The 16922-nt window shown below is 38.5% G+C and overlaps 1 protein-coding gene, 1 long non-coding RNA gene and 1 other non-coding gene across 5 annotated transcripts in view; 2 read left to right on the top strand and 1 right to left on the bottom strand.

The window, feature by feature from the left end:
- Positions 1-2858: 2858 nt before the first annotated feature.
- Positions 2859-16922, top strand: part of TTC28 (tetratricopeptide repeat domain 28) — a 577193-nt gene continuing 563129 nt past the window's right edge. For both annotated transcript variants that reach the window (XM_036993107.2, XM_036993106.2), the window contains exon 1: positions 2859-3092. In XM_036993107.2, the coding sequence (XP_036849002.1) occupies positions 2991-3092 (102 nt within the window). In that variant the 5' untranslated portion in view covers positions 2859-2990. The remainder of the gene's footprint in view (positions 3093-16922) is intronic.
- On the top strand, positions 3101-16464 carry LOC118967438 (uncharacterized). Of its 2 annotated transcripts, XR_005054461.2 has the most exons (3): positions 3101-3536; positions 4544-4600; positions 16093-16464. It is a non-coding gene; the product is annotated as an uncharacterized lncRNA (long non-coding RNA). The 2 variants fall into 2 exon arrangements; XR_012125713.1 differs by lacking the exon at positions 4544-4600.
- Positions 8735-8858, bottom strand: LOC118967492 (small nucleolar RNA SNORA25). The gene has a single exon (XR_005054582.1). It is a non-coding gene; the product is annotated as a small nucleolar RNA SNORA25 (small nucleolar RNA).

Raw genomic sequence — 16922 nt, 5'->3', positions numbered from 1 at the left:
TTTTCAGAGCACTTTGTATTAGCTCCCTCTGATCATACCTACAAGGGTAGGCTGGATAGTGGCCCCCAAAGATGTCCCCGTCCTCATCCCCAGAAATGATGATCATGTTCCTTTACATGGCAGAGGAGACTCTGCAGATGTGATGAAATTAAGGATCTTGAGATGGAAAGATTTCCTGTGTTAACGGGGTGGGATCAATGTCATTAACAATGTTCCTTTTAAGAGGGACACAGGGGGAGTCAGAGAAGAGATGGAGTTAATGCACTTTGAAAATGGAAGAAGGGACTGCAAGCCAAGGAACACAGGCAGCCACTAGAAGCTGAAAAAGGCAAGGTAGTGGATTGTCCCCTCAGAGTCCCCTGAAGGAACCAACCCTTTACACCTTGACTTTAGCTGAGTGAAAGTGATTTCAAGACTTATGATCTACAAAACTGGAAGAATAAATTTGTGTGAAGCCACCCAATTTGTAGTAAATTGTTACAGAGGCCATAGGAAACTAATACACTCACCAGTGGGGAGACATCAGCTGCTGATTTGGGGCCACCCAGCACCCACATACTCTACCTCACCTCCAGTTTTTCGGGGGGGAATACCTTTTCTCTATTCCATGAAGTTATGGGGGGAAGGAGAGATGGTAAAGTTCAGTGCTGTCTGCTGCTCACTATGGAAGCTGAAGGGGTCCCTCCTGCCAGCCACCCAGCTGGAGGTGGGCACAGGACTCTGAAACAGAGCAGATGGAGCCGGTGTGGCATTAGTGGTAGAAGCAATATTGTGCTACTCGGTTCTTTGCACTTCCTGACTTTGGCTTTGTGCAAGTTCCTTCAAACTGCTGAGCTTTTATACCCTTATCTGTAAAATGGGTGCAGTAACCTCGGGTGTTTTGTGAGGATTCCAAGTGGACGGCCCATGTAAACTGCCTGGTTTGTCGGAAGGGATCCATCAATGTTGGCTTCCGTCATTAAAGGCGGGAGGGCCACATCAGTAGTTAGAGGGAGCCATGGAAAGGTCTTGAGCCAGAAAGTAACACTATCTGCTCAGCTTTTTGCAGAGGGCACACAGATGGGTGGATCATTGAGATGTGTTTAACAAAGCAGATTTGGGGAATGCCAGGCCTGGGGTTTGGTGGTGGGAACAGAGGTGGAGGGGCGTTTCCCAGCAGGTGAAGTAACTGCCATTACCTTCTGAAGAGCAAGCATGCTGTTTCATGGAGACCTGCTCTGTGCCTAGATGATGGTGAAATGGACAGCTCTTATTTGGGCCAGTCCTGCACCTTCTGCCTCTTTTAATTGCATCCCTCTTTCTCTTGGGGAGGCATCCCTCCTCCCACATCCCATTTCCTTCTGGAGGGACTGACCCCTTGGTAGAAGGGCTCCAGATTGCCAGGTTTAGCCAATCTTGCTGTGCTTGGCTGAGGCAGGGACATGAGACCCAACTGGGTGCAATGAAAGTCAACTCTGAGACTTTGGCTGGAGCTATTGGAAAACAGCTCCACTTTCCTGCTTGGAGCTTGCTGGGACACTATGTGGAAAGAACTGCATGAGAATGAAGTTGTCACAGAGAGAAGCAGAGCTGAGAGAGAGGAGAGAAAGACGTGGGTTACTGTTTGAGCACCTGGATCCAGCTATGCCTGAAGTGAGGTGTCACTCCAGGAGTTTTCAGTATGTTCCCTATTTTGTTTTGCTCTAGGTTGAGTTTTTTTTTTTTTTTAATCAATTGTATCTGGAAAAGGCCAGACTAATAAATTGAACCATTTACAAACTCCAAGAGACCTTCGGAGACTTGTCTAGTAGGGAAAATATTCTCTGTGGTTTTTCTTCTAACTTCAGGGTTTTCAGAGAGATTTGGGGCAGAGAATGGAAAGCGAAGATGTGGGAAGTAATTGGTCTTTCCAGCCCTAAGGTTGAGTGAACCCCTCCCTGCTAATTATACCACAGAGTTTGGGAGCAGAGCCCCTTTCATTAAACTTTTAGGGGTCTTGGAATGGTAGGGCTGGAATTATATCAGTGAAATTTGGAAAGCTTGATAGACGCCGGGCACTGTTCTAAGGGACATAAACACATCATCTGAAGCTCACCTTAACCCTGTGAGGTCCTACTGCCACTCTCTACTTCGCTGATGTAAATATTCAAGGCTCTCTGTCTTGTTCAAGTGACCTGTTCAAGGTCTTCCAGTTTGCAAGAGTTAGAGATGTGACTTGAACCGCGATTTCCCTTCTCTAGATTTTTTGGGTTTTGACCATTAAACAAAACTAAGACGTCTTGTCACTCGATTACCACTCGGTAAGTACAAGCGTGGTGTTGACAATTCATCTGGATTATTTCATGAGTTCTGCCAACATGCCTTAGTTGTCAGACCTTCCTGATCAAGGAGAAATAGGCCACCAAAGACCCGACCTTAATCATGCAAAGGTTAGCGGAGATGTGGGACTCTGTATCAGGTTCTCCACCTAGTCTGACTCTCCCAAGGCCCTAGGCATTCACTGTGCCACGCTCTCGCTCACATGCTTCCCAAACCTCCACAACAGATCCTCACCTTAGGTGTGTCCTCCAGGCATTAATTGGGGCTAATTCCCTCTTGCCTTACGTCCGGCCGAGCGGGTGAAGCAAACAGGCATTGCGAGCAAGGGGCCCGCGAGCCGGTCCGGGGGTAGTCCGCAGTGCGGCAGGCGGAGGCGCCGAGACCAGAACGGCCAGCGCTCTGGCCCGGCCGGGTGGGTGCGGAGGGGGTGGGCGCGGCGCCGGGAACAGCGGCCGGCTCCGGAGGGCGCGAGGCGGGGCGAGCGGTGTGGGGGTGCGGCGAGTGCGCGCTTGCGCGGTCGGGGGGAATCCGCGGAGGCGCGCGGGGGGCGTGCGCGCGCGTGCGCGGTGGGGGTGTGTGTAGGCTGCCGCGGCGGCGCGCAGCACGGCGGGAACATGGCGCGCGGGGCCGGCGCGCGCGCGTAGCTGGCGGGACCGTTAGCTCGAGGCGGACGCGGCCCGGGTCCCGCGGGGATGGAGCAGTCGCTGCCGCCGGCGCCCGATCCGACGCCGGGGCCGACCCCCGCACGGAGCCGTAGGCGGCGGGAGCCGGAGTCGCCGCCGGTGCCGGCGCCGGTGAGTGCGTCAGGGGCGCGGGCCGGGAGACTTTCTTTGTGAAACTCCGTCGGTGCTAAGCGGGCCGGGCCTCCGCCGCGGACGAGCGCCTGCGAGGCGGGACCCTCCCCTTCGTCCTGGTTCCAGCCCCGCCTCGCGCTGCTCGGCTACTGGACCTGGTCTGCCGCCTGCCTGCCCCAGGTTCCGCGGGAGTTGCGTGTGTGCGCGCGCGCGGGGTGTGTTTGTTGGGGGGGTCGGGGGCGGTGTACAGTCGGCGCCCGGCGCCTCTCCTTTGCTTCTGTCCCCGCGGGGTGGCAGCTGCCCCCCATCAGGGGCCCGCGTCCAGGTAGACGGCAGCCACTGGGAGACAGGTGTCGGTGTAACCCGAGGTGGCTCAGGTGCAGACAGCCTCAGGTGGAATCTCGGGGAGTAAGCTGCCCGTCTCGGAAGGAAGCAAGTCTGTTGGTGGGTGAGCGCAGAGTGATTTTGAAATGCTTTACATTCACCCCAGCTTCATGGTGTGTTTGGGGTATTGGTCAGGCTGAAGGATGATGAGCAAAATGGACTTTGGAGGTGTGGCTCCCACAGGATGGGGATGGGATGGCCCAGAGCTTTGGGGTCCCCAAACAGCCAGGACATAGGAATATCTGGAGCGCTTGATAACTAACTATACAAGCGTCACAACTCGCCCCAGGCCCAGGGACTCAGACTCTGCAAAGTAGAGGAGCAGATTTTGAATTTTTAACAAGCCCTCAAGTTGCTCTGATCTGACAAACTTGACAAGCCCTGCTTTAGAGTAAGCTTCCTGTAAGCAGGGACCTGGTCTGTTTACAGCGCACCGTGCATCCTGGTACCAGATGCCGCGCTCAGCACAGGGTAAATGGTCCTTAGGTATTTGTAGGAAGACTGAATGACTTAGGGAGTTTCCAAAAGAGTATTCTTGAGACATTTTCAGGAGCTTTTTGAGATGAACTCGGTCAGATTTATTGTATAATGTGATTTTTCTCGGGTCTTAATAACTTCAGTGGCTGTTCATAATGCGTCCAGTATGTTCTAGAAAAAAGCAGGGTATGCATTACTTAGTATAAACCATCAGCTATGTATACCCTAGCTAGGCTAAAATTACTTATGAGACAAAATTCTGAATTAAAGATAAATGTTCTTTCTTTTCATCATTTTGGGAACACTAGCCTTACAGGATTTTGTTCCTTTGAGTCAGGTAAATATTTACATTTTCATCAAAGGAAATCAGAATTACTGTTTATTCAGAAAAGTTGGCAATTTGCTTAAACCTTGTAGTCTTTCTGTGAGGTTTTGAAATTGAGATTTATCTTTAGTTCAGAGTCAAAGCTAAAACAGAATTGTTTGAAGGTTATTGGATATTTCAGAGGCTGTTTTCATGTTTTTGAATCTCAGTAGTTGATTTCATTTCAATTGTTTATTGTTCACTGGACTTAACATTATGTATATAGGAAGACAAGGCTTTAGAAGTGGAGACTGCATCTGAAGAAGAAACATAGAAAAATTAGGTACTTTATTCTCTCATTTTTATAATTTATGTGGATTTCTTTTTAAAAATTATTTTATTGAGCTATATTGACAGAGGTTTCAGATGTACAACATAATGATTTGATATTTGTATATATTGCAAAATTATCACATCCATCACCATACATAGTTATAAATTTTTTTTCTTGTGAGAATTTTTAAGAAGATCTTAAGAACTCTCAAATATACAATACAGTATTATTAACTATCATCAACATGTATGACATCCCCATGACTGTCTTTTGTTTTTAAGGGTCTTTGAAAAACCCCACAAAACTTGGTGAGATATATATTCACCTACCATAAAATTAACATCTGTAGTGTACAATTTTATGGTTCATAGTATATTCGGTATATGCCCAACTTCATTGTTATCTACTTTAGAGCATTTTCATCACCCCACAAAGAAATTCCAACCCATTAACATTCCTTATTCACCTTAATCCAGCCCCTGGTAATAACTAACCCATTTTCTGTCTCTATGAATTTAGCTATTCTGGATATTTCACATAATGTAATCTCACAATATGTAGTCTGGCTTCTTTCACTTAGCACAGTGCTTTTGGAGTTCATCCATGTTTTGTAGCATGTATCAGTAAGTATTTCATTATTTTTATTACTGAATAATATTCCATTGAATGGATATACAAGAATTTGTTTACCCATTTATCCATTGATAGGTGTGGATTTTTTCTACTTTTTGGTTATTATAAACAATGCTGCTATGAACATTTATGTCTAAATTTTATGGGAATATATGTTTTAATTTCTCTTTGGTATATCCTAATTGCTGTATGTTACTATTTTAACCTTTTGAGGAGCTGACATTCTTAAAGCACTGCATCATTTTACATTCCCACCAGCAATGTATGAGGGTTCCAGTTTTTCTACATCCTCATGAATACTTATTATTGTCTGTCTTTTAACTTGAGCCATCCTACATCCTAGGCGGTGTAAAAAGGTATCTTGCTGCAATTTTGATTTGCATTTCCCTAATGACTATGATGTTGGGCCTATTTTTTTGTGCTTATTGGCCATTTTTTATCTTTGGAGAAGTGTGTCTTCAAATCATTTGTCCATTTTTTGGGTCCATTTTTAAGTTGGGTTGTCTTTTTATTATTGAGTTGTAGCGGTTCTTGAAATATTCTGGATACTAAGCCCTAATCAGATAAATGATCTGCAGATATTTTCTCCCATTTCATAGTTTGTCTTTTCACTTTCTTGGCAACTTCCTTTGTTGCAAAAAAAGTTTGAGTTATGATGAAGTCTGATTATTTTCTTCTTTTACTGCTTATGCTTTTGGTGACATATCTAAGAATACAGTGCGAAATCTGAGGTAATGAAGATTTACTACAATACTTTCTTCTAAGAGTTTTATGTTTTTAACCCTTATATTTAGGTTGTTGCTAACATTTTGAGCCAATTTTTGCATATGGTGTCCAAATTCATTCTTTTGCTTATGCTGATCCAGTTGTCTGAGGAATATGTATTGAAAAGACTGTTTTTATCCATTGAATGTTCTTTGCACCCTTACTGAAAATCCATTCACTTTATGTTAGATTTTATTTCTGGACTCTGAATTCCATTCTATTGTCTTTTCTTAACCCAGTACTACATTATGTGACTACAGTAGTTTTGTAATAGGTCTTGAAATAAGTCTAAGTCCTGTGACTTTGTACTGCTTTTCAAAGATGCTTTGGCTTCTCTGGGTCCCTGATACATGGATTTTAGCATCAGCTTATCAATTTCTGCCCAAAAGTAGTTAGACTTTTTATAGGTATTCTGTTTAATCTGTCCTTTCAATGATGTTTTCCAGTTTCCAGGTCCTAGCCTTATGCTTCTTTCAAAAATTTACTCCCAAGTATTTTGTTCTATTTGATGCTGTTGCATATGGAACTGTTTTAAAATTTCATTTAATATAATCATTGTTCATCAGTTGATTGCTAGTGTTTAGAAGAAATACAGGTAAGTTTTGATGTATCTTTTAATTTAATCATTTAGTGGTAGTCTGTTCTATTTTTCCATTTCGAATCTTCCCTCCAAAATAGTGAGGAAGGATGGTCTTTGAAATCTAAAGTATGAATGCAGATTTAAGTTCTTATATCTGAGTTTTAGTTCTGGTAGTTGTATGAGTTTTAACAAATCTTAACTGTTATACATCTCAGTGTTCTATTCATATGTATAATGGGATGGGGGATATTCAAAGGATTGTTAAGTAAAGAGAATGTAGGTAGATATTTAGAAAAATGCCTTGCATGTGATAGCAATTTGATATATTTGTTGTATATTTTCCATTCATGAACTCCATTTAAAAACAAGCCAGAAAACAAAAAGCAAAACAAAACAGCAAACTAATACAAAAACGACAAAAAACACAGGCAAACCCAAAACCACAGACCGGAAAAAAAAAAAACCCACAAAGGAAAAACCACAAACAAAAACCTCAAACCTCTTCCTGTCCCTATCACTTTTCTGTGACCGAAGACATTTGTAAGTACTTGAGGAACAGTGAAAGACACAGTCTTTCACCCCACACAGTTGTAAAGACCTGCTATTTTATTTAGGTTGTTGTGTGGGATATTTGACAATGTATCTGTTAGTATTATTAAAATAATAAAAGTGTACCTCCAGGCTGTTTTTACCCCATAGTTCTTTTTTTTTTTTAAATATTTTTTGATGTATAGTTGACATTATAATAGTTTCAGGTGTACAACATAGTGATCCCACATATATTTCATTTCATTATTTTTAAAATTTTTTATTAAGGTATTATTGATATACACTCTTATGAAGGTTTCACATGAAAAAACAATGTGGTTACTACATTTACCCATATTATCAAGACCCCACCTATACCCCAATGCAGTCACTGTCCATCAGTGCAGTAAAATGCCACAGATTCTCTATTTGCCTTCTCTGTGCTACACTGTTTTCTCCGTGTGATCCCACATTTATATACATTACAAAATGCTCATCATGATAAGTGTAGTTACCCTCTTTCACCATTACAAACCATTATATTATTGACTATATTTCCCATGCTGTACCTTTGTCCCTGTGATTTACTTATTTTATAACTGGAAGTTTGTACATCTTGATCCCCTTCAGCTATTAGGTCTATCCTCATACTACTACTATCCCCTGGCAGCCACCAGTTCTCTGTCTTTTTGAGTCTGTTCTGGCCTTTGTTTGTTTGTTCATTTGCTTTGCTTTTTATAGAAGTGAAGTCAAAGGGTATTTGTCTTTTTCTTTCTGACTTATTTCACTAAGAATAACGCCCTTTAGGTCCATCCATGTCACAAATGGCAAGATTTCATTCTTTCTATGGCTGAGTAATATTCCATTGTGTATATATACCGTATCTTCTTTATCCATTCATCTGTTGATGGACAGTTAGGTTGCTTGGCTATTGTAAATAATGCTACAGTGAACATAGGGGTGCATATATCATTTTGAATTAGTGTGTTTGTTTTTTTGGGTAAATACCCACAAGTGGAATTACTAGATCATCATTTTGTTTTTATTTTTTCATATCCAATAAGACATTGATTCTCATAGTTCTTGTTAATGTGGTGTTCTTTCACTACTTATTTCTCCTAAAAGCACCCCAGTTAAAAATGAACAAAATATTTGAGTAGACATTTTTCAAAGTATATATATATATAATATATATATATTATATATGTATATAAATGGCCAATAAGCACATGAAAAGGTATGCAATATCATTAGCATCAGGGAAATGCAAATCAAAACCACAATGAGATACCACTTCACAGCTACTAAGATGGCTGGAGTAAAAAAGACAGATGATAACAAGTGTTGGTGAAGATGTGGAGGGATTGGAGCCCTCGTACACACCCAGTAGGAATATAAAATGGTGCAGCTGTTTTGGAAAACAGTTTGATATTTCTTCAGAATGCCAAACATAGAGCTGCCATATGGCCTAGTAATTTCACAATTAGGTTTATACCCAAGAGAACTAGAAACATTTATACACCCTGAAACTTTATATGTGAATGTTCACAATATTATTATTATTATTATTTTTGGTTAAACTTGGGAAACATTTACTTACTTTCCCAAATCACCAGTCATGGATGTGAGTGGCTAAATCTTAAATCTCAGGAAAACATAGCACTACTGAGTGACTATTAACATCTACGGAGAACTTCAGTATTTGGTCACAGTGTGTAGAGCTCCTGGTGTTGGTCCCACAAGCTCTCTTTGAATTGACCTATAGCAGCATTATTTTTGATAACCCCAAAGTGGATACAAACGTTAAGTGTAGCAACTAACTGTTGAGTGGATAAAAAAATGTAATGTAGCCATACAATGGAATATTATTTAGTCATGAAAAGGAAGAAGTACTAATATGATACAATATAAATGAACCTTGAAAGCATTATTCTGAGTGAAAGAAGCTAGTCACAAAAGATCACATATTATATGATTTATATGAAATATATTTATGTGAAATATTCAGGACAAACAAATCCACAGAGACAGAAAATGGTTTAGTGTTTGCCAGGCACATGGGGAGGAACAGTGGCGAGTGACTGCTAATGGGTATGTGACTTTTTTGGGGGTGATAGAAATTGTAAATTAAATTATGGTAATGGTCACAAAACTGTGAATAAATAAAAACCCACTGAACTGTGTGCTTTAAATGCATGAATTTTATGGTATGTGAAATATAAGTCATTAGAGGTATAGAAAACACAACTAGAAATTAATAATGTCTAATCTGTTAAAATGCCATGAAAGATACTCTCCTAAAGTGTTCATTCCCCCCCACCATTTTGTTTTCATTAACATATGGTAAGATGAACAGGGTTATTATACCTGTCATCTAAGGCTAATCTAAGGAGTGACTAACTAAACCCCAAAGTAATTAATTGAGTACATATATGTATAATTACAAACATATGGAAAAGTAAATTGAATCCAGTAATAAACCTTTATATTTTCTTATTACTTTGATTTAATAATTATTAACAGTTTGCCAAAAATTGAGTATATTTTGAGAATTAATTCAGGTTGTAGAATCTGTCATTACATTTTCTAAAATAAAATAATGTCACTAAGCATTTACATAGAGAATACCTGAAATTAAGATGGATGAGAAAGTTTCTGTGAATTAAAAAATGGTATGTGAACATGTTAAGTTGTCTGAACTTTCTTTGAAATAGTCAGATTTGAAAGTGACAACATTTTTAATGCAACCATGAGAACCTTCATATGCTTTTGAGTGTACTGGGCCAACTTGCAGAACAGAGGAAACTTCAACTCCGTAAGACTTTCCCCATGACCTTCCTCTACTAGACGCTTAGTTTCCTGATATTTTTTTAGTGCAATTTGATATTGAGGAATGTAATGTATATTTAATAAGGCCAAGCACTGGGGTTGGTACAGTACCTTTTGTTTGGGGTTAACTGTCACACATCTGGGTCTTTTTATCCTCTCAGGAATTTGCATGTTACCAATATGATTTTGGAATTTAGACACCTTTATTGGACATTTGGCCCTGTGTGTAGTTTCTTATCACTAGGAAAAGTATATTAACGGTGGATTGCACAATTTCCTGAAATGGTTCTAAAAACACTGCTACAGTTGTTTTGTACTGTATGTAAAGTTTTCGTATTGAGTATTGTCTTGGATCCTTACGATTTTAGGTTATGTGGAAATCGGATTGTTGAAAGTTGTTCCACTGTCAAATAATGCTCTTGTTAAATTCATTGTTCTCATCTCCACAAAGATTTATGAAAACCATTTATAAAATTGTTCAGGAAATTGACCGTAAATTCCAGTATATTTTATAAAAAATAAAATTTTCATTAGGCATATTTGGAGGAGCCATGTAAATTATAGAGTATGTGTGTGGAAACAATGTTCCTTCTATAAGTGTAGAGTCTTTCGATTTCAGATCATTATAGCTAACATACCATGCTTACTGTATGTCAGGCTGTCTTCTAAGTACTTTGTGTCTATTAACGTATTTTATCCTTACACCTACCTTATGAGGTAGGCACTGTTGTTATCTCCATTTTACACATGGAGAAACTGAGGCATCCCAAAATTACTAATTAATTTGCTTAAAATCACATAGTTAGGAATCTGAGTTGCCCTGGATTTTAATTTCTCAGTCTTGCTCCGGAGTCTACATTCTTAACCATTGCACGATGCTGTCTTTTTTTCTCCCCAACATTGTTGTTTATTTGAAAATTAATATGACTTTTGATTTTTCAAAGTCCTATCCTTAGATTTTTTTAAATTTTAAACCAGGGGAAACTAGCAACGACAGTCCATTGTTGATGCAAATAAATAGAATTGTTCCAGTACACATGTGGTACACTTAGATTTTTACTTTTCCATGTATAAAATCAATAAAAATTCCAGATGGAACTCAACTTCATATGATCTAATTTAGCCTCAGAGTTGTCCCTCACAGTGAAGAGATTTCGTTTCCACGGGTTCAAACACAGAATACCTGGGCTGCCATTATAGCATTGTCATTCATGTGGGGTTGCAAACTCCACAGGTCTTCCTTTCTCTTCCATGACACCAAAGTATAATAAAAATACTCCTACTGCTACTACTAATAGTCAATACAGTGTAATACCTACTGTGTGCCAGACACTGTTCTAAGTGTTTCAAATGTGTCAACTTATTTGATTTTCACAGCAACTCTGTGACTATCCTCATTTTACTGATAAGAAAACTTGAGTACCGGGCAGTTAAATAATTTGTCTAAATAGCAAGTAGAGGAGATGAGATTCAGACCCAGACATAGCTCCAAAATCAGTATCCAGACCAATGAGCTGAATCAGAATGGAAACTGAGGGGGGCAGGCATCACTGTCATTTAAAAGCACCCCACATTATTTCAGTATGCAGTCAAGCTTGAGAATCAGTACAGCTGCCTGTACTACACCCGAGTGGCTCGGCGTACAAGGCCACTATTGTTCAGAGTGTTGTGGTATTCTGTGACAGTGTATGTCTAGAGGCTTCTGTCAAGAACTAAAGTGACAGTAAAATGGTAGACCCAAAAGTGACAAATAAAGGGTTGTATAAATGTTGACCACTCTAGGTATTTCCACACAGAAAGAAGAGACCACCCAGTCTGCAGTTTTCTATTTCTCTGCTCTATTTCTTGATATCCATTTATTATCTATTAGATAAAAATCTGTGATGGTGCAATTCCCTCTTGTAGTGGACTAGAGGATGGTCAAATTTTTCTTCCAGTCTTCAATTTCCTTGGTAATGTGAACTGCTCAATTTTTTTTAATAGTAAGCCTGGATTTATTGAGTAATTTAAAAAGAAAAATTGAGAGTCCGCTGATGCCTAGCACATTGTAGGCAACCAAGGAATGTTTATTACATAGTTGGATAAAAACAAAGGTTTGAGAAAGATACTAAGAAGTCAGAGTGCATCTGTTGCACACTCGTGCTTACCATTCTGGACGACTCGTGTCCCTCTTGTACTCCGCCACAAGGGATTACTCTGCCAAGGGTTTCCCGGCGGAAAACATCCTCCACCCAGCTGCTCCTCCGTAATCACGTCTGGGCATCAAATTCTCTTTCCCCACTTTTTTACCAAAAAACAAAAAGCAAGCAAAACAATGCAATACCACACATTTGTAAGGGAGAAACAAGCACAATAATGACAAAATTTCTCCCGTTCCCACTCCTGGATCCTACAGATATGAAAGGAAGTTATTTTTATGGCCTTAAGTTAACTGTATTGTAAATTAACTTTTTCAAGACTTTTTTCTTTATTTTAGCTAACATTTTTATTATATATGTATATATATATATATGTGTGTGTGTGTAATTTTTGAAAAATTGAAGTGTAGTTGATAAACATATTAATTTCAAGCACACAACACAGTGGTTCACCAGTTACCCACATTATTAAATCCTCACCCCAACTAGTGCAGTTACTATCTGCCAACATAGAAAGATGTTACAGAATCATTGGCTATGTTCTCCAGGCTGTACTACCATTCCTGTGACCAACTTACATTATGATTAAGAATTTTTGTGCCCCTTTATCCCCCTCAATTTCCCCACCCACCCATCCTAAGTCCTCCCTCATGGTACCCACCAGTTACTTCTCAGTGACTGTGAGTCTACTGCTATTTTGTTCATTTTGTTTTGTTTTGTTTTCTACATTCCACAAGTAATTGAAATCATATGGTATTTCTCTCTACCTGGCTTATTTCACTTAGCATAATCTTTCTTTTTTATGGCTGAATAATATTCCACTGTTTATATGTAGCACATCTTTATCCATTCATCTATTGCTGGACATTGTGGTTGCTTCCAGTTCTTGACTGTTGTAAATAATATGATAATAAGCATAGAGGTGCATGTATCTTTTTGAATTAATGTCTTCATTTTCTTTGGGTAAATACCCCAAAGTGGAATCAATGGGTTATATGGTATTCCTATTTTTAGTTTTTTGAGGAATGTCTGTATTGCTTTCTACAGTGGCTGCACCAATACATTCCCACCAACAGCATAGGGGGATTCCCTTTTCTCCACATCCTTGCCAAAACCTGTGATTTCTTGTCTTTTGGATAGTGGCTGTTCTAACTGGTATGAGGTGATATCTCGTTGTGGTTTTGATTTTCATTTATCTGATGATTGGTGATGTGGAACATCTTTTCGTGTGCCTGTTGGCCATCTGTATTTCTTCTTTGAAAAGTGTCTGTTCAGGTCGTCCTCCTGTTTTTCATTCAGGTTGTTTTTTTGGTGTTGGATCATTTGAGTTCTTTTTATGTTTTGGATGTTAATCCCTTACTGGATAAATCATGTACAAATACATTCTCTCATACTGGGCTGCCTTTTTGTTCTGTTGATGGTGCTCTTTGCTGTACAGAAGCTTTTTAGTTTGATGTAGTCCCACTTGTTCATTTTTTATTTTGTTTCCCTTTTCTGGGAGATGTGTCCAGAAAAAAATTGCTCATACTTATGTTCAAGAGATTTTGCCTGTTTTCTTCTAAGAGTTTTATTGTTTCATGTCTCAGTTAAGGTCTTTAATCCATTTCAAGTTTACCTCTGTGTATGGAGTTAGACAGTAATCCAATTTCATTCTCTTTCTGTCTGGTTTTCCCAACACCAGTTATTGAAGAGGCTTTCTTTTCCTTTTTGTGTATTTATGGCTCCTTTGTCATATATTAATTGACCTATATATGTGAATTTATATCTGGGCTTTCTGATTTGTTCCATTGATCTATGGATCTGATCTTGTGCCAGTACCATGCTGTTCTGATTACTGTAGCTTTGTAGTATAGCTTTAAGCTGGGAGCATAATACCCCCAGCTTTGTTCTTCTTTTTCAGGATTGCTTTGGCTATTCAGGGTCTTGTGTGGTTCCATATGAATTTTAGGATTATTTGCTCTAGTTCATTGAAAAAAGTTGTTGGTAGTTTTGATAAGGGATTGCATTGAATCTGTAAATTGCTTTTGGCAGGATGGCCATTTTAACAGTATTAATTCTTCCTATCCATTGGCATGAGATAGATTTCCATTTATTGGTGTCTTCTTTAATTTCTTTTATAGGTGTCTTATAGTTTTCAGAGTATAGGTCTTTTACCTCCTTGGTTAGGTTTATTTCTAGGTAGTTTATTATTTTTGATGCAATTGAAATGCAATTGTTTTCCTGATTTCTCTTTCTGCCAGTTAATTGTTAGTATAGGGCAATGCAAGATTTCTGTGTGTGTATTTTGTATCCTGCAACTTTGCTGAATTTAGTTATTGGTTCAAATAATTTTTTGGTGGAGTCTTTAGGGTTTTCTGTATTTAGTATCATGTCATCTGCAAATAGTGATAGTTTTACTTCTTTCTTACCAGTTTGGATGCCTTTTATCTCTTTATCTTGTCTGATTGCCTGAAATACACTGTCTAAATTTGAATGATCATTAAACACAGAGTGATCTGTTTTTGGTATCTTTTGGTACTGAATATTAGAATTTCTGCAGGACAGCAACATAGGTAATTCCCTTTGATATCTTCTTAAAATCTACCTTCTTTGTGAGGTTTAAGGTTGTGTTGGCTCAGAATTCTGGAATTAGAGCAAAGGGATGAGTATTTGATAACTAAGTTTATTTTTATAAATTTTATTTGTTATCTAGTAAATTTTTTATCAATCAAAAGATAAAATTAACTACAATGTGGGCAGTTTAATTTGTTAAGTATTTAAAGTTACAAAACTGTCAGTTTAAAATTAGTAGTTAATGTAGTACCTGACATAAATGTTTCTTGAATGAATCATGGAAATTAAACCAAATAATAAAGAAAAGTATTAAATGAAATGAGGCTATCTAAGAACAACAGTTTTTAAAATAGTAAAAGAATGATTCTAATTTCATATGCATCTTGAGATAAAAGGAATTATAAATTAGAGAATCACTGCTTTTATCTTCCTTGTTTATTGATGAAGGGGAATCAGTCTTTATAGTGCAAATTAAAAGCTATTAACTAAACATAAAGCATATTAATACTGGAAGTTGTTTGTTGATTCAGAATTTTAGCCTAAGGCTGAAATAAATGTATAATTATAGTTTCCTGGAAGAAGTATTTTCTTAAAGGACTCTAGAAATTTATTCTTCACTTGAATTTCCTGTGAAGCTAAGATGTAGATATTTACTTAATATTAACTTTTGAGTTTATTCCTTATTCTTTAAAGAGAGTTGAATGTCTGGAGATATTTTACATTGCTGTGTTTTAAATCATGTCTATTTGTGAACTCAAAGCTATTTAGAGGAGAATTTTAAATTAAAGTTCTTTCTATCATTTGTGAAATGGGTTATAAACATGGAAGGAAATATAGAGAAATATGATTACCCTTTTGCTTTTGAGTACATATTTATTTTTACTTGAAATTGGGAGAGTTGGAACTAATTCATGTGTTTACTAGTTAAATGTTTTTCAAATGTGCTTCGTTTCCCACCATTGTCATAGTATTTTGATTGATTTTACAGAGGGAATTGTAAAAGTGAATTTGTATCCCTTTAAGAAAAATTTTGGAAAGTTTGTTTCTTCCTGGGTGGTATTTTATTACTTTTGTACATAGTGACTTTAGATGCAGTGGTATTTTAACATTGGTGTTTTGTAATCCTGAATCTTTAATCATGATACTAAAAACAGATATCATTATTTTTAAGAATACTGGGAGAAAGTAAATGTTATTTTTATTAAATTTCCATTTAAGGTTTGTATGCGGGATATGTATGTAGGACAAGTCCCTATTAAGGATTAGGGATTCTTTTTAATTTTATGTTCTCACCTCATGACATTTTTGAGCTTCAGTCTATAGAAATTATAATTTATAAAATTAATTGCATATCTCTATCATGAATAACTACTGATTTCTAAGTGGGACAGTGGTGAAGGTAGTAGTTTTCTTTTGCAGTGTGGAAGATTATTTCATTGCCTAATTTTCTACCCATTTTATCCTGTATTGCTCAGGGCTCCAGAAGTGTGTTGCCAGGATGGATGTTCTCAGGAGAGAGTCTTGAAATATTCCATGTGTGGGAAAATGACTTTCCATATAGATGCAAATCCAGATATAAACTTGAAAAAGGATGTGAAGAAGTTATGTTCAACAAGTACTGCATTTCAAAGGCTGCCTTAAATTTAGAGAGAGTTGTGTATCATGTTGTAGCATATGCAGTGGTCAAAATCATGTGATCTACACCTTATTGTGCCACCTGTAAAGGAAGAACGCTACCATTGCCTACTTCACAGGGTTGTTGTGAGGATTAAATGAATTAACACACATATGTTCTTTAAAACAGTTCCAGGCATGTAGGAAGTGCTAAATAAATGTTTGGTGTGGTTTTTGTGTGTGTGTTTATTATTACTATAATTCTTCAGAGTAGTGGGAGATGGCTAAGCGTTACAGATTGAGGTCATTGATTTTGATCCCCTGCACAGAGTTGTAGATTTTGAAACAAATAGTTCATATGACCTTAGAACAGAAAATATTTTGCTAATTAAGTTATCTTTTAATGCCAACTCTCTTTTTTATTAGGCTTTGCGATCCTGGGCCTGGGACTCTGCAGGCCACATTTCTGCACTGCCTGCTGCTCCCTGTTGGGCAGGCAGATAGGGGGTAGTAAAGGGCTGGAGGACGAGGGAGGGACTTGCTCGGTATTTGCTTTCCCTGGTCTTCCTCTTTGCCATTCCTGTGAGTACCACCCTCACAGCACTTTATCGTGTCAGTTTAAACCTTCCTGTAGCAGTTGCTGGACCGGGTTTGCAGTTTCCCCCACCCCTTTAGGACCAGTTTCATCACG

Source organism: Manis javanica, chromosome 15, assembly GCF_040802235.1.
Source record: "Manis javanica isolate MJ-LG chromosome 15, MJ_LKY, whole genome shotgun sequence".
Taxonomy (NCBI): Eukaryota; Metazoa; Chordata; class Mammalia; order Pholidota; family Manidae; genus Manis; species Manis javanica.
The sequence above is the reverse complement of the archived record's forward strand: the minus strand, read 5'-3'. Positions and strand labels throughout refer to the sequence as shown.